General features: G+C 39.3%; 1 protein-coding gene across 7 annotated transcripts in view; it reads left to right on the top strand.

Moving 5' to 3' along the window:
• Positions 1–23,705, top strand: part of REPS2 (RALBP1 associated Eps domain containing 2) — a 275,952-nt gene that overhangs the window by 134,140 nt on the left and 118,107 nt on the right. For all 7 annotated transcript variants that reach the window (XM_043995038.1, XM_043995040.1, XM_043995037.1 and 4 more), the window contains exon 6: positions 19,817–19,955. In XM_043995038.1, the coding sequence (XP_043850973.1) occupies positions 19,817–19,955 (139 nt within the window). The remainder of the gene's footprint in view (positions 1–19,816; positions 19,956–23,705) is intronic.

The following is a 23,705-nucleotide window of genomic DNA, read 5'->3' as shown; positions in this document are numbered from 1 at the left end:
AATATTTAATTGGAAAACTAGACAAAAAGAGACCACATGAATGTGGTTTCCCAAAAAAAATTTTTTAAGAGAATATTCTCGGACTATATACTTTTTTTAGGGGGGGGAGAATATTCTTTAAGAGTTTATGATCTAGGAGGGTCAAGGCAAAGGAGAATGTATGACTGCTATCTCTCTCTATGTACACAAACATATATAAGTATATAATATGTTTGTAATGTTGTAGTACGCGGTATCTAACAATATATTATATAAAGTAACATACACATGTATGTAATGTTCAGTATTTAGAGAAAAAATATATACACACATTTATATTTGTAGAACTATATACATATATGTATACATATTCATGGATAGATCTATTTATATTTCTATCTATCTATCTCTGCTAAATATGATATAATTTTTCTTCTCTTTTCTTGTTCAGTTTAGAAAGGAAAGTTCCATCAAGGAGATATAATTTAGATTTAGGCTAGAGGAACTGATACAGGAAAAAATGAGCCAGTATGCTCTCTGGTTTTAATTTTTTTTCCTCTAGGCTCGGCTGTGTCTCAGTTTTATCCATCCCTAGAGTTCTACTTTAGTAGACAATAGACAAGAAGACTGCAGCTTTGGAGGTGGGGAATAGTATGTAGAAGAGTATCGATACAATTTTACTTATAGAAGGACCTTTGATATCAGATGTGCTTATACCATTGTGGTTTGAATACAGGCCAGCCCTAAATATAGCCCATGTGCCTAAAATAAGGGGAATCTATTATATTATGATCTCTTTGAAAGGGGAATATATTATTAACATATAAAATTCCTAATTAATATATTACATATGACTGGGATATTTACACATATTGATATGTAAACATCTATATATGTAAATGTATTTCTATTTTTACATATCTTTTTGGATATGCATATAAATATATACCTATGTATTAATACATTTATGAAAAGGAATGCTGATTAGGTTTTATACAACAGACATTTGCATTTACATTTGGACCAGTAGGGTATTTGAGAGACAGCTGTGATCCAGGGCAGTGAAAAGTGAAAACTTCTTCTCCAATATTCTCTGGGGCTTTTCAGATGGCAACATTGGGATTTCTTTCCTTCAATTCATGGCTTGTAAAGGAAGCATAGTGTAGTTAAAATGAGAGCAAGTTGTAACGCTTTAGTTTTCATGGCCAAAGTGTTCACTTTCTCTTAATTTGCAGACTGCTTTTTAGAGCCTGCCAAGTTGACTTGGATGGATTCCATGTCTCAGGAAGGAAAATGCTACCTGGTTCAGTCATGTAGGTGTCCCTGGTTTAAAACCACTAATCTCAGAAAGAAAAATGTATCTGTAAAATGGTTTTTAAAAGTACATGCTTACTGATATAATTTTTTTCATTTAATAGTATTTTATTTTTTCCAATTAGTTTTCTTTCTTTCTTTCTTTCTTTCTTTCTTTCTTTCTTTCTTTCTTTCTTTCTTTCTTTCTTTCTTTCTTTCTTTCTTTTTTTTTTAGTGAGGCAATTGGGGTTAAGTGACTTGCCCAGGGTCACACAGCTAGTAAGTGTTAAGTGTCTGAGGCCGGATTTGAACTCAGGTATTCCTGACTCCAGGGCCGGTGCTCTATCCACTGCGCCACCTAGCTGCCCCCTTTCCAATTAGTTTTCAACATTCATTTTGATAAGATTTTGAGTTCCACATTTTTCTTCCTCCTTCCCTTCCCTCCCTCCTCCCCAAGACAGCAAGCAATCTGACATAGTTTATATATGTATAATCATATTAAACACCTTTCCACATTAGTCATGTTGTGAAAAAGAATCAGACCAGAAGGGAAAAACTGCAAGGAAAAAAAAAAGTAAAAATAGTATGCTTTGATCCGCATGCAGGCTCTGTAGTTCTCTCTCTGCATGTGGATAGCACTTTCTATCATGAGTCTTTTGGCATTGCCTTGGATTATTGTATTGCTCAGAAGAGCCAAGCCTATCACACTTAATCATAGTGATATAATATTTATTGAGTACAGATGATGGGTTAAGCAATTACAGGTTATTTTATTCTCTTGCCATACCAACAAGATAGAGGGCATGTGCTGATCTGCCATCAGAGGTGATGGTGACTGCTTTTCTCCTTACTTTCTGTTTGAAGTTCTATGCTTCCAACCTTATTGCTTGATTAGAAGTTGAGTTTGTGGGGCAGCTAGGTGGTGCAGTGGATAAAACACTGGCCCTGGAGTCAGGAGGACCTGAGTTCAAATCTAGCTTCAGACACTTGACACTTACTAGCTGTGTGACCCTGGGCAAGTCCCTTAACCCTCTTTGCCCCGTAAAACAAAAAAACAAAACAAAACAAACAAAAAAAGTTGAGTTCCTCACTAACAGCTTAGGAACAGTAGTTGTGCTGGTGGACCTGGGGTGGACTCTGAGAACCTTGGACAGAGGTTGCCATTGTTGTTGGTCTTTCATAGTAGAAGAGGCTTGGGTTGTATTGGATTTTAGTGAGGGAGGGCTGTGCAAGGTCACCAAACTCACTCTTTCCTCCAGAGCCATCTGGATCCAGTGGCAATAAAAATATCAGGACAACTGGAGATGCCCCCAACTGTTTAAGGTGATTGGGGTTGTGACTTGCCCAGCATCACATAGCTAGAAGGTGTATGAGGTGAGATTTGAACTAAGGTCCTCCTGACTCCAGGGCCAGTGCTCTATCCATTGTGCCATCTGGCTGCTCCAAAGAGATTGCTGTTAGCAGGGATAGAAAACCCCTCTGTCAGGTGCTGTCTATAGTGTGTGGCCCTGGTCTTTCATAGACCTGGGTTCTGTGGTGGAGATTCTAAACCTGGGGATCCATAAGGGTCTGTTGATATTTCAGGGTATCTATGAATTTGAAACCCCCTAATTACATCTTTATTTTCACTAACCTCAACTTGAAATTTAACATTGTCTTCAATTATGAATGAAAAAAAAAATCTGAGAAGGAATTGGGAGGCTTCGTGAAACTGCCAATTGTTTTTTATTTTCTGAAAACATTTTTTTGGGGGAGGAATTTTCAGAAATTTTATGGCGGGATATGGGACAAAAAAAAAAGTTAAGAATCCCTGCTCTGATGCCTCATGGCAGGAAACACACCTGTACTAAGTGACAACTTTTATATTTTATTTAGATTTTGGATTACATTTTTTTTCTTCTGTTTAGTTTTTTTTTTTTTTAAGATGGCTAGACATGAAACACATCCCATGGGAAAGGATATTCAAGAGAGTTTTGAGAAGGGATGTGAAAGTCTTCAGCCTTCCTTCATCTGTTATGGAAGCCTATTATGGTCTCATCACTCACTATTTATTAGATTACCCTATTTGCACAGTGCTCCACTGAGACTGCACAGAACAGGTTATGTCACAGTCCCTGCTTGTACACATGTCTGTGAGAGTAACCAAGAGTTGATACTGGAGTAGAAAAATTAGCTTCCTGAATCTCATCATTACTGATGTCTGTTTCCCATCAGGAGGACTCTGGCAAAGACCCCTTGTTTGCAGTGGTCACTCTGAGTTGCAGACCTCAAACTGTTAAACTCAATGTCCCTTCCCACCCCCCACCCCCTTTTTTAAAAAAAATTCTGTTCTCAGAGTCTAGAAACCTGAGGCTTAATAATTACACAAGCTGAGCCAGTGAATTGTTGGTAATTAAATCCTTCACTGCCCTGGGAAAAATTGAAGTTATTTTCTTACCTTGTTGATTTTGATGAGGAATGCTAGATTTACTGATCTGTTTATGAATGGAAACATAATCTCATAAGCAGACTACCAAACATGTGATGTTACCACCTAAGTGTTCATTTCCTATACTAATGACAGGGCAGTGTTGACAGATGGTCCTGCTTTCTACCATGGAGAAACATCTGGTTGAGGAAATCTTTCTACCTCCTTTCTCTCCTCTCTCTTTTTTTTTCATTCACCATTTCCTATTTAATTCCCTTATCACTTCTTGTTTTCTTCATATTTTCCTCCTCCCTTTTAGCTTCCTCCCCTGCTGGTGCCTCAGGCCTCTTAAGAGTGGCTTACTTCTAACTAAAGTTATTCATGCCTGAAGAAATAGTTGATGACCCACAAACCTTTGTATGCAAAAGTAGAGTAAGATTAGGTTGTTTTAAAGGGAAAAATCTGGAACTCTTTTGTGAGGAGGATGCTTGAGAAGGTTTTATTAGTCTGGAGAAACGAAATCATTTAGGCATTTAAGATGGTAGCTGACAAAAGGAGATGAGATTCTCCGAATAGGCTTTAGGGTTGAGTGCTCTGAAAGGCAGTTGGATCTTGGAGACTGACAGACAAGCAATCTTCTTGGTATGAGTTAGGGGAGGAAATATGGAGGATTGGAAATGATACATGAATTGCATAGGAAAGAGATAAAACAGAAAAGGCCTGGAAGACACATTTCAAGGAGGGAGGAATGACTTCTTCATTTTTCTGTTATATCTTCCTGATTTGTTGTTGTTTTTGCTTCTTGGTTTTTTTTTTTCCTTTTGTCAAAGAACTTTTTGGTATTGTTATGGGCCCATAGCACCCAGAAGTTATCTGGAGTACATCAAAGAACCTTCTCCTTGAGAAACTAATCCAAAGGACAGACACACCTAAAGAGATAAGTGGAACCAGACTGTGCTAGTTCTGGGACCCCCCACCCTTCATTCCAGTCTCCTCCACCCCTGGGGAGATAAGATTAAGTGTGGCTTCTGCCTTTGTGTCCTGAGGAGAGAGATGGCTTGAGAGATCTGCAGCCACCACCAGTGGGGGATGGTCCTCCCTCACTAAGGGAACTTTCCACAGTCAGATGGTCATCCCCATCAGCATCAGTCCTCTATAAAAGTACCTGCCTGTCTCCTGCTCCGGGAGATTGATATCTCAAAGCCATGCTCTGTGCCATGCCTTTCTCCCCATGAGAAGTCCAAGGATTTCTCTCTTGGTTTCTCTTCCCCAGCCCCTAAATAAACTACTATCTTATTCTAATTGATTTTGTGTGCAAGAGGGTGTAATTCTTTTTTTTTTTTTTTTGTGAGGCAATTGGGGTTTAGTGACTTGCCCAGGGTCACACAGCTAGTAAGTGTCAAGTGTCTGAGGCTGGACTTGAACTCAGATCCTCCTGACTCCAGGGCCTGTTTTCCATCTGGGTGTAATTCTTTTTTTTTTTTTTTTAGTGAGGCAATTGGGGTTAAGTGACTTGCCCAGGGTCACACAGCTAGTAAGTGTTAAGTGTCTGAGGTCGGATTTGAACTCAGGTACTCCTGATTTCAGGGCCGGTGCTCTATCCACTGCACCACCTAGCTGCCCCCTGGGTGTAATTCTTTAAAGAGGAATTCCTAAGGATCCCAAACTCCTATCCCAAACCCCCTACCCTATTTTCCCCATGTCAGTATGCTCCTAGAGTAAGCTGATGGTTTCTTCTTGCTTTTAAGGACCATTGTAGTGAAGCATTGCGTGGACCTTCTCTGTCTGTTTTGTTGGGATGCTGGAAACTCAGGTCATTCTTCCAATGAAGTGAGTTTTAGGGGCTTAGAGGTACTTTAGTGAAGTCCTGTTCTCAGTCAAACAGTTTTGATTCACTCCCCCCCCCCCTTGGGGGGGGGGGATGGACACTGAGGGTTAAGTGACTTGCCCAGAGTCACACAGCTAGTAAGTGTCAAGTGTCTGGGGGCAGATTTGAACTCAGGTCCTCCTGAATCCAGGGCCGTTGCTTTATCCACTGTACCACCTAGCTGCCCCCCCATATATATTTATTTTAAGATAACATGTTATATTTTGTATTCTAAAGAGACAGTGCCTTTAGGTTTTGAGATTGAAAGCTTTTGAAGTTTTTTCCAAACAGTTCTTTGTAGAAATGATGTAAGGCATGGTTCCTGATGTTTTACAACATCCCTATTAGTTACCTTGTGTCTTCTGGAAAGTGAGACCCTATAGGCTAAATAGAATCTTACTTGAATGTTTCCAGAAATAATCCCTATCATTTTAAGATGCTAATGCATCTTATCTTTTGAAACCTGGGAGAGAAACAAAAACAAAGGCAAAAACTAGCTTCATTACAATTTTTCCCCCCAGAATATCAGCTCTTCTTTAGTAAACTGGGACATCTGGTTGTCTTTATTTGGATCATAATAACAGCCAGGTTGAGTGATTTAGTGGGTGAAATGCAACTAATAAAGTCCCAGTTTTTAGAGGTGGGAAACATTAGCACAACTGAGGGGAAGATTCCTCAAAAATTGTTTTGGAAATAGAACTTCTTTTCCTCCTGAAATAGAATGTAGTGTGTTTATGTGGATGTGTGTGTGGGTAATAACAGGAAGAACTGGTTTGATAGATTTTACAGGCATCTGCATTATTTCCTGAATCTTGACATCTTGTTTTACTATCCCCTTCCTTGTTTCACTGGAAAGCAAAACTAGAATTTTAAGCCAGTTTTCTAAGGGTCAGAGGTTAGTATGTGGGTCAGACCTCACCATTCTGCCCTGCTTATGGTCTGGTCTACAGTAAAATTAGCTCCTTATTACAATGTCTCTAGAGGGGTCTCATTCTCGAGGTCTTCAAACTTCTTCCTGTTTCCCCTGCCCTTCCCGTGTTTTCTTTTAAGATTGCTGTATCCTCGGGGCAGCTAGGTGGCACAGTGGATAGAGCACCGGCCCTGGAGTCAGGAGTACCTGAGTTCAAATCTGGCCTCAGACACTTAACACTTACTAGCTGTGTGACCCTGGGCAAGTCACTTAACCCCAATTGCCTCACTAAAAAATTAAAAAATAAAAAAAAAAAGATTGCTGTATCCTTACTTTTGAGAGTAAAGGGATTTTATTTAAATTGAAAGGGTAGCCTTCTCTTCCTCAGCTACCTTAAAAAACAACAAACCCAAACCTTTTCTGTCTATTCCCTTTTGTATGATTGCTGGTGTATGCTAGTTAAATATCCTTTGGAGCACATCCTGCTTTGTATGATAGAAGGAAAAAAAGGCCACTCTTGGGGAATCTTTGCTGCAGGGGTCTTTTGTTTGAAAGCCCACACTCTGCCTTCTTCTTCTTCTTCTTCTTCTTCTTTTTTAAGTGAGGCAGTTGGGGTTAAGTGACTTGCCCAGGGTCACACAGCTAGTACGTGTTAAGTGTCTGAGGCCAGATTTGAACTCAGGTACTCCTGACTCCAGGGCTGGTGCTTTATCCACTGCACCACCTAGCTGCCCCATCTGCCTTCTTTTAATGCAAGCAGTTTTTGACTTTCCAGTGTAGTTTCTTTGAGGCAAGAATTCCTCAAGGATTTTTACAAATCAACAAATACTAGGCCTGGGGGCGGCTAACCTCGGGTTTCCTGACTCCCAAGTACTTAACTGGCCAAATGCAAACTTTTCACCTGCTCCACTTTTTGGCGCTGGGACAGTTTGACCCTCCTTAGGCAACCTGGGAGACCTTTGCTCCCTAGGACTTACCATAATGGATAACTAAGGGATAACTGATAGGGTTTAACCCTGGACTCAAGTGATCCACTAACCTCAGCCTCCCCCAGTAGTAGTGATTATAAACTGTGCCAACTTCCATTTGTTTCCCAACTCCCTTTCTCAGTGTTTAGCAGATGCTAACTTTCTGTGTATCTAATCTCTGTCATTCACTACAGCCCCCTGCTTAGGTAAAAAATAGTTAATTAGTTAGCAAGCATTTATTAAAAATACCAAATATGTGCTAGAGGCTGGGGATTCAGAGACAAAAATGAAACTTTAGTCCTTGTCTTCTGAGTGTACATTCTATTGGAACAGTCAAAATACACACAAAAGCATATTCATTAATATATACAAAGTTTATACAATGTAATTTTTGTGGGGGAAGGCATTAGCATTTGGGGAAAACAGGGAAGGCTTCTTGTAGGAGGTGGTCTTTTTAGCTAAATTAAAAAAATTATTTTCAATTCACAAAGCAAAACAAGCATTTGCATAACAATACAGTAAAAAAGATGATTGCACATGAAACTGCAAATTTACCATGTACACCTTGCTATTCCCTCCTGTTAAGGGCTAAAATTCTAGCTAAACTGTCTAAAATACCTAACGAGTGGTCGCCAATAAATTATAAGCTTTAGCAAGAGTTAGGCTTTTAAGCATTTATTAAGGAGAATAAGAATTTGGTAAAGAGAGAGAGAGAAAGGTCTAGATTCCTATCTATTAAAGGGAGAGGGCATTTCTGGCTCCTTTCTCCACCTGAGTCCTCAGGAAAGAGAGTGAAACAGAGCGCCGGTCTCTTCCTTCTTCCTCCCACTAGCCAAAGTCACTTCCTGATGCCAAAGAAAAGACTCCTGGTCTTGCCCTCAAAGACCTTCGCTTCATGGGTGGAACTCTTCTACAGTAAGTCTCCAGCAGGTGGCGTCATTCCAATCGTTACACTCCAAATACACAATAAAATTATCACATAAATTCCCCCTTTCTCCCTGCATTAGACACAAATAGGCATAAATAAATATTTATGTAACATATCTGTAAAATTATTCTATAAATACTTCTATTTATCAGTTCTTTCTCTGGATGCAGATAGCATCTCTTCATATGTTCTTTATTTTTTATGTCTGTCTGTCTGTCTATCTATCTATCTATCTATCTTTGGTGGGGCAATGAGGGTTAAGTGACTTGCCCAGAGTCACACAGCTAGTAAGTGTCAAGTGTCTGAGGTCAAATTTGAACTCAGCTCTTCCTGAATCTAGGGCTAGTGCTTTATCCACTGCACCACCTAGCTGCTGCCAATATGTTCCTTATTTTTAATTTGTGTGTTTTTAATAGTCAAAATGACCTAGTTACTCAAAGTCGTTCTTAAAACAGTACTGTTGTTACTGTAATACAATGTTTAGTTGGTTTTTCTCACTTTGCTCTTCATCATTCTGTGGAAGTATTTCCATGCCTTTCTCAGATCTCTGAGCTTATCATTTTTTATATAGCACAGTAGTATTTAGTCTCAACCATACACAACAACTTCTTTAGCCATTCCCCATTTTTAGCTAAATTTTGAAGAAAGTTAAGAATTCTCAGAGGCAGAGATGAAGGAAGGAGTAATACATTCCAGACATGAGGAGAAACTGGTACAAAGTCACAGAGAAGGGGGATGGAATGTTGTTTGTGAGGAAGGAGAAAAGTCCAGTTTTGCTGAACCATTGAATACCTGAAGGGAAAAAATGTATAATAAGACTGGACAGGGAGGATAGGCCAGGTTGTGAAGGGTTTTAGTGCCAAATAAAAGTTTGGATTTGACAGTAGGGTGCCACTACCTATTCACTCATGCTTTTCTCCCTACCCCAGTCCCTAATCTTCTCTTTTTATTCTTCCTACTGTAAGGTTTCAAATCCATTTATCCTTGGATTGTTTCACTTTCACTTCTTGCCTCAAAAGTGAAATCTGGTGGCAACTAGCTAGATGAATAGAGTGCTGGGTTTAGAGTCTGGAAGACTTGAGTTCAAATCTAGCTGTAGATACTTACTAGCTTTGTGATCCCAGGAAAAACATTTAAACTGTGTGTGCCTCAGTTTAATCAACTGTAACATGGTGAACATAATAGCATCTACCTCCCAGGATTATTGTGAGCATCAAATGAGGTAATATTTTAAAGCACTTAGTGGGTGCTTAAAAAGTGACACAGTAGGGGCAGCTAGGTGGCTCAGTGGATAAAGCACCAGCCTTGGATTCAGGAGGACCTGACTTCAAATCCAGCCTCAGACACTTGACAGTTATGTATGACCCTGAGCAAGTCACTTAACCCTCATTGCCCTGCAAAAAAAAAAAAGTGACATAGTAGCTGCTTAATAAATGCATGTTTCTTTCCTTATTCCCTGTCCTCCTCTTCATCTCCCCTACAGGGACAAGAAGAAAAGTTGGCTATTGCTTGTTCCCCTTGTCCCTTTAAGATGTGTGTTCTTTTCACCATCATTTAGCAATGTTCCCATCTTTCAATTTGATGCCATGTTTTGCTCAGATCCTTGTTGCTGCCATCTACTGGCTCTCAGAACACCCTTCCACTTTCCTTAATGACTTCAGCACTGGGTTTAGGATTTTTCTCTCCATTTAACCTCTCCTGGTATCCTCAAAGGCATCCATATTCACATGGATAACCCAATAATGCTCTGGTATTTCACATTACAAACCTCCTCAACCCCCATGGTCTCCATTTCTAATTTATCATAGCCTTGTACAAGTGTGATCAAACTTTAGATGTTTTCATTGCCTGAAGATGGTCCATTCCCAACATCCCACATTCTGAATTTTTCCTCTTTGATGATGGTCTCTTATTCTGCCCCCTCTCTTACTCTTACTCTTACTCTTCCCTGCTTTTCACTTTTGTTGTGATCTCTGATCCCCTCTCTTCTTCCTGTCTGCCCAACCCTCCTTCATCACTCCTATTCTAGTTTCTCTTTCTTCCCTTTGAATTCTTGATACTATCCTAGGCCTCAAATAATTAATCTTTAATGACCATAGTGAGGTCGGTGGAAGGGAAAGAGATAATTGGTGTACATTTTTGTAGGCAGCTTCGGACCAAGGTATATATAGTAGTAATAGAAGAGCTAGGCTTTTACTGATGGAAGCAAAACAGTGCTTATTTTGTTCAGGCTGCCAGTCCTTGCCAACTCCTATACCCAGGTTCTATAGCATATGTGTGTGATTACGTAGCAGGCTTAGCATTTTTGATGGCTTGCTCTCCAATGGGGACAGCCTATTTCCCTCTAGCAACTCACTGAACTGGACTCGATTCAAATGGGGTGAATGTTATTAAATCCCTTTGCCTTGGGCTACAAACAGCTAATTGGCCATGTGGTGCCAGCCAGCTGCTTGGAGATGGAGATGAGTTTTGATCTGTGCCTACAATCAAGTCCCTCTAGAGGGTGCTTGACATCAGGCAATGGAGAGTGAAGTATTCCTTCCAGCCAGCTGCATCTTCATTTTAGGCTGTGTATCCATCCTTCCATCTCTTGCACATTTATGGCTAGACAATGCAATGCCCAATCCTAGTCTTTCCAGAGACTCTGTTCCCTTCAGCACCTCTGCAGTCATCATCATGACTCTCCCAACATCTTGATTTTCCTACCTTGGAGTGCCTAGGGGTAGGGTCAGTAAAGGCACGGGAGGGTAGAGATTCTTCTAGCAGTGGGAAGGTTAGGCCTGTTTCAAAGGGTTAGGTGTGGGTTAAGTGTAGTGGGCTTACTTGAAAAAACAACAAAATACATAGTGCTTATCATGCAGTTTTTGTCTCAGGTTAATGATTTCTTAATCATCCTTTCTACTACTCCTACCCCCAAATAAAGAAAAGTTCTATTAATTTTATTCATTCATTTATTTATTTTTGCGGGAGCAATGAGGGGTAAGTGACTTGTCCAGGGTCACACAGCTAGTAAGTGTCAAGTGTCATTTGAACTCAAGGTCCTCCTGGCTCCAGGGCTGGTGCTCTATCCACTGCGCCACCTAGTTGCCTCCAGTTCTATTAATTTTAAAGACAAACTGACTTTCCCAGAATAACAGAATTTTTGTTACTGATGGAAGAATTTTACTATGATGACTTAATTTTACTTTGCTTGTTAAGTAAAACAGAATTTTAAAGATACATGCAAATGAAGCAACAACAGTTACTGATTTATTGATTTTTTTTTTTTTTTAGTGAGGCAATTGGGGTTAAGTGACTTGCCCAGGGTCACACAGCTAGTAAGTGTTAAGTGTCTGAGGCCAGATTTGACTCCAGGGCTGGTGCTTTATCCACTGCGCCACCTAGCCGCCCCTGATTTATTGATTTTTAAAATATTTATCTCCCACTATAACATTATTAACATTTAGTTACTCCATAAAGGAAATATAGATAATGTGAAAACACACTATTGACTAGTGATGGATGTATCAAGAAAATAATTTATTTTAAAAATCTATACATTGTTTTACATAGTCATACATGTAGAATCCATTTATGATTGCTTGCCGGCTCAGGGAATGGAGCAGAGAGGGAGGGAAAAAGGGATAAAAATTGGAACCCAAAACTACAAATAAAAATGTTTACTACTTTAAAAAAATCTATATATCACAATAACCAAGAGTTAAAAATATACCAGTCAATGGAGAGCCTATATACAATATACTTACATCCCAAGCTCCAAGCCCCAGGTGACATTGACCATATGTCAAAATAGTTTAATAGTAAAACAAGCGGGTAGTTAGTTTTGGATCCTATGCCCTTTTACAGCTCTAGGTATATTTCCCTGTAGCTTTTCCTAAATCCCAACAAAAATAAAAAATGAAAATCAGTAAATGTTAGTAGACATGAGGTCTGTGAGCTCCACTTTGGCAAGCCCTGTTTTGAATTCTGTCTGCAAGATTGCCACTTAATAAAACAAAGGTTTGGAGAAGTGGTTTGGACATGGTCTAGGGTCTAGGGCATTTCCTTTTAAATCATGGACCACCACTGACTCCATGGCAGTATGATGCTGGATAGGCTACACAAAGTAGAGATCTGGAAGAGATTAGTCTGGTGGGAAATGGTTTTGGGATTTGTTAAACGAGTAATTTGGAAATGTGTAGTGGTCCAGTAAGTACAATGCTAACCCACTTTGATTTCTTCCTTCTCCAGCTGCTTTTGTACTTACTTTCCATAGCATATAATTCACACCTTATTTTATGTTGCTCTATCCTCTAATTATCTGCATTGTGCAATTTACTATTTTATTACAGAAGTACAGAATGCAATTTATATGTTTGTGCTTAGTTCTCATTTGTGTGCCTGTACAGATGTCTCTATATACATAGACATATTATAGGTTTGTTCACTGTTTCCTGGGCATATCTCCTCTGTCTACTACATTTTAAGGGCCTTATAGGCAGGAAGTGACTCTTGTACTTACTGTTTTTATATCTCCTACAGCACTTAAATAAGTGACAGGGCCTAGTAGGTAAGTGCTCAATAAATGTTTGATTAATATCAGTAAGAATACTGTGTAATTTTTAAAATCATAATTACTTTCTCAACGATTTTTTTCTTGCGGCAAATAGTCACTTATGTTTTTGGTGCTATTTTAGAGTTTGCTCTTTTATTTTTTAAGAGCAAATGTTTACAGACACTTTGGGGACAGAAAGTTTCACCCTCTTAGTGTGTGGTGGGGGCTAGCATAGGGATCTTTCAGTTTGAATAGAAACTTAGTTTTCCTGTTTTTTTACACAGAAAAAAATGCAGCTTCTGACTTAGGACCTTGTTCTTAAAACAGAACAAATGCTTAAAAAGGCTAGGTAATAATGACCTTAAAGTGAACAGGAACTTTTGGTATGAGACCCTAAGATTCTTTAGTAACTGAAATTCCCCAAAGGGTCACATTATTAAGTGATTTTTAAAAGAAAACTTCTGAAGTGGTCTCATGTCACAGATCTGATGAATTTTCTATGATAGCTTTAGGATGGCATTATGAATTAATTAAAAATGTTACATGATTAAAGAACAATTTACAGACTTTCCCTAAATGTAAAATGACAATGTCCTTTATAGCTTATCTGATTCGGTTGTGTTTAACTCCCTTATCTTTCTTTTTCTTTTTTGTTTGCCTCTTTTCAGGACAATAAGGAAAAAGATCATCTTTTTAGGAAGTTTTAAAAAATGAAACACCATTTAAAAACAGCCTATTTTTCGAAGCCCTAAAGATCTGAATTTGACTTAAATAAAAATATAGTTTTGAGCATTTTAAGTGCAAGCACATTTAATTCCTTTGCATCTGAAAAAATGAGTCTCCTTGGGTGTGTGTGTATGCATATACAGGCATATACATACACACATGTGTGAGTATATGTGTTTATATGGAGAGAGAGAGAGGGAGAGAACTATGATTTAGAATGATTAGAATATTTTTTTTTTCCTTTTAGAAGTGAGTCTCTCTATAGAAAAGAAAATCACTGATTGAACTCAAAATTGGTACTAGTGTTTGCATATTTCTGCCCAGCCACTACAACCATAGGAGCCGAAACTGAAGTAGAAAGTATTTTGGTTGCAGGCAGAAATGAGCCTTTTCCATATCCAGCTTTGACAGGAATGCCAGAGCACAGTGCTCATTGAGAGGCAGATTGCTGTTGCAATGCATGTAGATCTTTAGCTCTTAGAAATCTTTGTGGACTCTGGGTCTCTTGGAGAATACTAACCAACCAGCCAGCTAACTTGGGAGGTAAAGAGTGTTTGGGGAGCTATTGCACAGCTGGAATCCTCCCATGTGTGCCAGCCAACTCATTTTTATTATTTCTGCAATTGCTATCCCTGTGTCTATAACACATCGCCTACTCAGTAACCATTCAGGAAAATGTAGAAGCCCAGGTTGAATTTTTATCTCTGATTGGATCAATAACATTTTAGCCTTGGGGCACTGGCCCTGGAGTCAGGGGCATCTGGGTTCAAATCCGGCCTCAGACACTTAACACTTACTAGCTGTGTGACCCTGGGTAAGTCACTTAACCCCAATTGCCTCACCAAAATAAATAAATGAATGAATGAATTAATAAATAAAAATAAAAGAGGATCATGAAATTGGGGCGATGTCATAACTTTCATTGAAGTGGATTTAAGTGAGGGAGGGTTGTACAAAGTCACCAGCCTGTCTCCTCCAGAGCCATCTTCATCCAGTGGCAAGATATATATCAGGACATCTGGAGATGGCCACAGATGTTTAAGGCAACTGGTGTTGTGACTTGCCCAGAGTCACATAGCTAATAGTGTCTGGGGTGACATTCAAACTCAGATTCTTCTAACTCCAGAGCCAGTGCCTCCTACCTACCCCACCATTAACATAGTTATAACCCTGGGCAAATTCACTTAACCCTTCTGAAACTTTGTTTTCTCACCTATAAAATGGGGTGGAGGGGGGTTCATTAGATCACCTCTAATATCTTTTTCACCTCTGTCATTCTCTGATTAACATTTTTTGAATGCCTACTTTGTGCTCCAGGCCTGTGTTAGGTTCTATGGAGGAAACCTGGGCGAAGTATGTAGTATTGTCCTTGCCTTCAAGGTACTAACATTCATAAAACAATTAGAGGGTAATCATAAATGTTAATGTGTTTGTGTTGACCTTGAGTTCGGGGAAGGGAGAGTTAATGTAGGTTGGAGTAGTCAGTGAATACCTCATGACAGAGGTAGACCTTGAGCTAAAACTTTGCAGGGAGAATGAAGGTGAATGTTCTGGTCCCAGCATGAATTCAAGGTGTGGAGTAGAAATTATTATAATACTGTGTGTTGGGCAGATTAGAATAGAACAGAGTGGGCCCATTTTGGGGCATATTAAATGAGGGATTCTTTTTGGAGCTGTGAGGCCACTGAGTTTTCTCTTGTTGTTGTTGAGTCTTTTTTGTTATGTCCAACTCTTCATGACCCCATTTCTTGGCAAAGATACAAGAGTGGTTTGTCATTTCCTTCTCTGGCTCATTTTCCAGGTGAGGAAACTGAGACAAAAGGGGTTAAGTGACTTGCCCAGGGTTACACAGCTAGTGTCTGAGACCAGATTTGAACTCATGATGATGAATCTTTCTCTTCTTCATAAAGTGATCTTGCTTACAAGAGATAAAAGACTAAAGAAGGAAGATTCTTTTGTTTGTTTATTTATTCATTCATTCATTCATTCATTTATTTATTTTAGTGAGGCAATTGGGGTTAAGTGACTTGCCCAGGGTCACACAGCTAGTAAGTGTTAAGTGTCTGAGGCCAGATTTGAACTCAGGTCCTCCTGACTCCAGGGCCGGTGCTCTATCTACTGCGCCATCTAGCTGCCCCGGAAGATTTTTATTCCTAGACAGGGAGGCAGAAGAAAGATGCAGTTCTAAGCCAAAACCAGTAGGCACAGAAAAAAAGCAGCAGCCTCATACTCAACATAAACAATTTTGAGTTGATGAATAAAAGAGTGGAGTTTTAGACTAAACGCAGTGTCTCTGGCCTCTCAGAATGTTTATCTGGTTAATAATGTCTAATCACTTCTTTTAGAGTTATGTTCTCCTTGATCAGACACACATAAAGGTTTATTGCTGTTTATTTCTCTTACCTGTTAGTATCTGAAGCATTGAATTAACTCTAGGGTCAAGGTCACTGGTAGTTTCATGCATCATAGTCCAGCTAGCCTCCCATCCATTCAGGCCGCATCCAGGACTGTTCTGTATGATGTTTCACATCTGGAATCTTGGTCATGCATCTGGTTCACTTCAGGCAGTACTCTGCCAGAGAATGCTTTATGAGATTCTTGGGCACATTTGGATACAACATGGTTGTAGGCTGCCATATGTTCAGAAGATTCAGTTGGCCTAGGTTCTCATTCTAGGATGTTCCCCTGCCCTGATGTGCTGCATGCTTCAGTTGGTTTAGGCAGATAGGTGGTGCAGTGGATGGAGCACTGGGCTTGGAGTCCAGAGCATCTGAGTTTCAAATCCAGTCTCAGCCATTTACTTAGATGTGTAGCTCTGAGGTTTCACCTTTTCATTTCACCTCTGTCTCAATTTCCTCATCTGTAAAATATGGATAATAATAGTACCTACCTCCCAGGGTTGGGCATCTAGGTGGTGAAGTGGATAGAGTGCTGGGCCTGGAGTCAGGAAGACTCATCTTTTTTTTTTTTAATTTAAAAAATTTGTTTTTTATTTTTCAGCAACAAACATGTATTTTATTTTCTATTTACATGTAAAGGTAGTTTTCAACATTCATTTTCATAAGATTTAGAGTTCCAAATTTTTCTCCCTCCCTCTCCTCCCCCCTCCACAAGATTGCAATCAGGTTATATATGCACAATCCACAAGTGTTCTTTATCAGTTCTTTCTATAGGGGTGAATAGTAAGCTTCCTCATTAGTTCCTTGGGATTGTCTTGGATCATTGCACTGCTGAGAGTAGTTAAGTCATTCACAATTGCTCATTGAACAATACTGCTGTCACTACGCACAATGTCCTCCCAGCTCCGATCACTTCATTATACATCAATGTTCATTAGTCTTTCAAGGTTTTTCGGGGATCATCCTGTTTGTCATTTCCTGTAGCACAAGACCATTCCACTACAATCATATAACACAGCTTTTTCCATCATTCCTCAAATGATGGACATTCCCTTGATTCTCAATTCTTAGCCTCCACCAAGAGTTGCTATAAATATTTCTTGCACAATTTCCCCCCCTTTTCTCTTTTTCATGATTACTATTGTTAACTGTTTCCCTTCCATCCTATTCCTTTCCCCATGATATTTATTCTATTATCCATCTTCTTTCATCCTATCACTCTTCAAAAGGGATTTGCTTCTGTCTGTCCCCTCCCCCACTCTGCCCTTCCTTCTTTTGCCCCTTTCTATCCCCTTCCCCTCCTATTTTCCTGCAGGGTTAGAGAGATTACTCCACCCAATTGAAGACTCATCTTCTTGAATTCAATTCTGACTTGACACTTCCTAGCTGTGTGACCCTAGGCAAGTCCCCATTTGCCTCAGTTTCCTTATCTGTAAAACAACTCTCTGTGCATTTTAAAATTCTAAATGTGGGTTCTAATCTATTCCCCCAGTTTTGGGGGAAAACTAGCTAAAATCACTGATGAGTTTAGGTTTTTTAAGGGTTTATTAAAAGATATAAGATAGTAAAGAAATAGAATGATCGAGAACAAATTTCTTATAGCATGGAAATCCTAGCCTTCCTAAACTTCCCACTTGTATTCCTGCCACCAAGCCGATGTCTCAGAACAAAAGAGGACCTCCACCCTCAGCCAGTGTTCTGCTTCCTACTTCAAGGAAGGGAGAGTTAATGTAGGTTGGAGTAGTCAGTGAATACCTCATGACAGAGGTGGACCTTGAGCTAAAACTTTGCAGGGAGCTGATTGGCTAGTGTCATTCAAATTCATTGGTTCACTGGACCCCAGGTGGTCTTGAGTTAAATTCAAAGTTTTTAGCTTCTGGGAACAATACCCTCTTAAGGGTATTCTAGTTAATTGAAAGTAGGCTACTCAGCAGTCAATCACTCTTACTTAATTCAATCAATTTAGATTAATCTCCAGGTGGGCCTTTGAGTATCTGCTAAATCCCCTTATCTACCACATTCCATAATTTTGACACCTCTCACTCACTTAAATCCAATTCAGTGAAAGTCATGACATCACCCTGATGTCATGGTCTTCTTTGAGAATGAAGGACAAACCACCACCACAACAACATCTGTAAAATGAGTTGGAGAAGGAAATGGCAAACAAGTCTAGTATCTTTGCCAGGAAAACACAAATGAGATCACAAAAAGTCAGACAAAACTGAAATAACTGAACAACAAAAACCCAGGGTTGTTTTGAGGATCAAATGTGATAATATTTGTAAAGCACTTAGCATGGTGCCTGACACGTAGTAAGTGATATATAACCATTAGTTTCTTAGTCTCTGTCCTCTCTCAAAAATCCTGCCTCAGCCACTTACTAGCTATGTGATCCTGGACAAGTCACTTAACATTTCTCAGCTTCTATTTTTCCATCTGTTAAAAAGGGATAATCATAGACTCTATTTCACATGGTTTTTGTGAGGATCCCCTGAAATTATGTATGTAAATCTTTGCCAACCTGAAAGTGCTACATAGATACATTTATTATTATTAAATTTCTTATTTTAAAAGAAGGTCTTAGGTTACTTTACCACCTCCTTTTTCTGAATTATAACATGTTGGAGTGAAGAAGGGGGCTGAATTTGGGCTTGGGAGACTTCAGTTTGAATCCTAGTTCTAATGTTGGACTGTGTGACATTTTCTGACTACATTACTTTGCCTTTCTGAAACTCAGTTTCCTCACCTATAAAATAAGGTTAAAAAAACTTGTACCAAATCCCTGACACGGTTATTGAGAATAAAGTGCTATAATAAGGTTGAGTTTTTATTATTTTATAAGAATGCTGTGCAGTTGAATAGAATAATTCACTATACACACATGCCAAGCTTTAAGAGTATGTGATATGCAAAAATGAGAATTTATTTTTAAAAAATCAGTAAAGAATGGTTATTTGTTTCATAGTTAGATTCACTGTGTGGTTCTTTTTTGTTGTTATTGTTTGTTTGTTTTGCAGGGCAATGAGGGTTAAGTGACTTGCCCAGGGTCACACAGCTAGTAAGTGCCAAGTGTCTGAGGCCGGATTTGAACTGATGTCCTCCTGAATCCAGGGCCGGTGCTCTGTCCACTGTGCCACCTAGTTGCCCCTGTGTGGTTCTTTTTAAGAACAAATTTCTACCATACATTCTTATCTGATATTCACACAATTGGGAACACATCTGTTAGGCAGAATGACCTATACTTGGAAATAACATGCTCTCAAATTTCCCCATTCTGCCTGCTTTTCTTTTCTTTTCTGTGAGGCAATTGGGGTGATATTGATTATATTCTTTAAAAATTAAAAAAAAAATTTGCAGGGCAATAAGGATTAAATGACTTGCCCAGGGTCACACAGCTAGTGTCAAGTGTCAAATTTGAACTCAGATCCTCCTGAATCCATGGCAAGTGCTTTATCCACTGTGCCACCTAGCTGCCCCCTCTGCTTGCTTTTCAGTGGTAGAGTGGAAAGAACACTGTCTGGACTCAGAGGACTTGGAATCAAATCCTGTTTTGATGCTCACTACCTGTGTGGCCTTGGGCAAGTTGCTTAACCTTCCTAGGTCTCATTTTTCTCAACTATAAAATAAAGAGGTTGTACTCAATGATGTCTGGGATTCCTTTCAGCCCTAGATCTATAATGTTGTTTGTGGCTTCCTGAGGATCTATTTTATGATAGAATGGTCTACAGGACAATTGATGCATATAAACTATTAAAATTTCCAGTCCAGTAAAATTGGGTTCTCACTTAAATTTTTTTTTAAGTCCCTTTCAGTAGAAAGAGAACCCCAGGAGAGTAACAGTAATTATCCAGATGATCCGTGGAGAATAACCGAAGAACAGCGAGAGTACTACATCAATCAATTCAAATCCCTTCAGCCTGACCTGAGTTCCTTCATTTCAGGTAATGATTCTTTAGGGGAGAAGACTAGGAGGTCCTTTGTACTTCCTTGTTCTAACTGGAATGCAAAGTAAACTCATTAAAGTCTCCAGAAGCAGGTCAAAGGGATCGCCTATGGCAAGCTCCTATTTGTTTTTTGTTGTCTTTTCTCTTGTGTGCCTTAATTATTTTACAGTTATAAAATCACATCCAACTGGACAGCTCCTATTTCAATTTCAAAGGGATTAAGTGAAAGCTGGAGGGGCCTTGTCCCCTATGCTAAGTACTGATTGAAATCAGCTCCAATGTCAACATTGGTGATTTCTAAAAGATGGTTAATTGCTTAAGAGTAACAACAATAGTAATAGTAATTATAGCTTATGCTTTACATTTTTCAAAACTCTTCACATCTGCTATCTTTTTTATTTTAAATAAAGGATTTTCCCTCTCCTCCACACCCTCAAAATTACAATGTATAAACAGTTGTTACAATTTTTAAAAGAAGTTTTCATTGGGTTTTCTCAAGCTATATTCCATCAATGTAGCTTGGATCGGTCTCATGTTCTTCATTTTCTTTGCTCAAATATTCCTCATCTAATTTTTTTATTTAAATTTTTTCCCTAATTAACAAGCATTTATTCCCCCCCCCCACCCCTTTCACACAGTGGGGGAACTCCAAACCTTTGTAACAAATGTGCATAGTCAAACAAAACAGATTCCTCCATTGGCCATGCTAAAAATGTCTTTATCCTTTAATCTTCCTAAGAGAAAAATGGAAAAAGAAAGAGATACAAAAATGGCCATAAAAAAGCTAGTAAGATTTAAACCTGAAAGTCTGTGCCTATAGAACAGCCTCTCTGAGTTGATTTTAGGAGCATGTCATCACCCTGGGTATCAGTCACTTTGAGGCTTTTAGGTCGAGAATGGATATTGGGTATCCACCAATAAAATTTCTTTAGGCAGTGCTACACTCAGATGGGAGAGACACCTTTACTTCCCTCTGAAGGGATTTCCTAGGACAACAAAATAAGCCTTGAACAGGACTAGTGACAGAAGAAGGGAAGTACAGCGAGTGCTGTGTTTGTGAAGGATGATATTTAGCTTGAATGAATTATGGATGGATCAGAGGTGACCAGATACCTTAAAGTGCTCATTAAACCTAGTTTCCAGCCTAGAAATGCAGATTACTTATGTATATGGGAGAAGCTTCCTGGCTTAGTGGCCTAGAACTAGTCTTGGAGTCAGGCAGATGTGGATTTGAAGGCTGCTTTTTGACAGATACTAGCTGGATGAGATGGGCAGTTAGTTCATTTAACTTCCAGTGGCTTAAGCAAATTATGGACTAAGTTATAGATGAATTGCCTTTCTGCATGAGATGGAAATTCCTATGGGCAAAGTTCCCTAAAGATATGAAATCAAAGGTCTGCACCCTCCCTCTGTCAAATAAAAAAACCAAACCAACCCCCCCAAATGGATACCACTTTCTACTTAATCCCTGCACTTATTTCTCTAACTCCTTTTATCTTTATCTTTCTTGTCTGTTCCCCCAAATGTGCCAGCCCCCCAGTACTCTGTCTTTAGCCCCCTCCCCTTCTTCCATTCTTCTCTCCCTGCTCCTCCACCTCCACCTCTTTGCTCATTTTATCTCCTGCCATGACTTCATTTATCACTTCTATAGGGTTGACTTCAAAAGCTTTATTTCCAACCTTCTCTCTCTGGAGCTCTAATTGCCTGATGGACATCCTTCCTTGAATGTCCCACCAGAACTTAAAGCTTAATATATCAATGACTGCACTCAATTTCCTCTTAAAATCTACTTGTCTCCCCCCCACCCCTCCCCCCCAACCCAAACCAAAAAAACCCCAACAACTTAATCATTTCCCTTAATGGCACCACTATTTTCATCATCATCCATACTCAAGAGTTAGCATTGCACCTTCCCTCTTCATTTTCCACCATATCCAGTTAGTTCCGAAGCTCTATTGATTTTCCGGCTACAGTTTCTCTCAGATCTCTCTTCTATTCCCATTGCCACCACATCTAGTTTAGGCCTCTTGGCATTTTGCCTGGACTATTAGAATTGCCTTCTGACTAGTTTTTTTGATTCTATTCTCTCTACAATCCATCGTATGTACCACTGGTAGATTATAATCTTGTAGGAAAGATAAAGACATGCTTAGAAATAAATGCAGATTAGGATATTGGTATAAACTGAGGTATAAAGAGAGTGCTGTGAGAATCCTTATGATACTTACTGCAGGCAGGAATCGTGGAAATGAATTTAGGTTGGCTGCTGATGTGCATATGGCTTCCTCCTGCCTCCCAGATTCAGTCTGGCCCTAGTGGTCAGCACTGTCCCTGTCACCCTCTGGGGGCATCTGGGACCCAAGCACATTTGTAAGTAGGAGAGACAGAGATGGAAAACTAAGTGGAGCTAGGGAGAGGAAGAGGAAGAAGAGAAAGACCAGGGGAGAGTGCCTTATAATTATAAAGTAATCGTTTTCTTGTGTGGCTCAAATTGGCTTCTAAGAAATTCCAAAAGAATAGTTCTAAAAGTATTTTGAGAAAGGTGACTACTTAGAAGGAGAGCACCAAGGTGAAGATGCATGTTCCACACACTGTAATAGGTCCTTATAAAAGACTGATTACAGTGAGAAAGAGCACTTTCTCAGCTGTAGTCACAGTGGTAATCCATCCTATGGAGAACCAGCCTATCACTGTGGGAGTCAGGAAGACTTGGGTACAAATTCCATATCTCTGTACTTGATAGTTGTGTGATTATAGGCAATATAGTTGTGTGAATGTAGGCATGATCCCTCTGAACTTTATTTTCCTCACCCGAGAAATGGGGATAATTCCTTACAGTATTTTGTTCTTAAGCTCAGATGAGATAAGTGAAAATTTAAAGCATGATTTAAATGGTGGTGATCATAGACCTGATTTTTTGCCTTCATCCTCAGTCAATGCTATTTGACTTTGACTTTGGTTAGTAGTCAAGTAGAAGATTTGAGGCTTTTTGGACATTGTGAAAGACAGATCAGAGGATCGATCATTTGCAATGAGTAAGGTTTGGTTCATGTGTTTTAAAGCCAACAATACCATCTATAATATCAGAGTATGAGGAGGAGGAGGGGAAAGGGAATAAACATGTATGTGGAGCATACTACATGCTAGGCAGTGTGCTAAGAGTTTTACAAATACTATCTCATTTGATCCAACAGCCCTTTGATGTAGATGCTGTTACTATCACCATTTTTACAGTTGAGGAAAGTGAGGCAAACAGGTTAAGTGACTTGTTCAGGTTCACTCAGAGTGCAAGATAAAGCTTCTAATGTCAACAGTTCAGGAAAACTTTTTTTTTTGGGGGGGTAGGCAGGGCAGTGAAAGTTAAATGACTTGCTGAGGTTCACACAGCTATTAAGTGTCAAGTGTCAGAGGCTGAATTTGAACTCAGGTCCTTCTGAATCCAGGGCCAGTGCTTTATCCACCTTGCCACTTAGCTGCCCCCTAAACTTTTTGATTTCTAAGAGAAGAATTATTAACTTATTATCTAAGTAGTGCCTTTGCTCACTTCAGAGACATTTGCAGGTAGAGAAAAAAGAAAGTTAAAAAATGCTACTTTAGGCAGGTTTCTTAAAAAACTATCAATTGGCCCTGTGTCTCCAAATGTCTCTTCAAAAGATGTTGGCCAAACATACCCAAAGGGACTTTGCTTAATCCTGTGACCCTGGTGTACTCTCACCTTTTCAAGTGTTATAATATCAATAAACTGAG

This window comes from Dromiciops gliroides, chromosome 3 (assembly GCF_019393635.1).
Source record: "Dromiciops gliroides isolate mDroGli1 chromosome 3, mDroGli1.pri, whole genome shotgun sequence".
Taxonomy (NCBI): domain Eukaryota; kingdom Metazoa; phylum Chordata; class Mammalia; order Microbiotheria; family Microbiotheriidae; genus Dromiciops; species Dromiciops gliroides.
The sequence above is the reverse complement of the archived record's forward strand: the minus strand, read 5'-3'. Positions and strand labels throughout refer to the sequence as shown.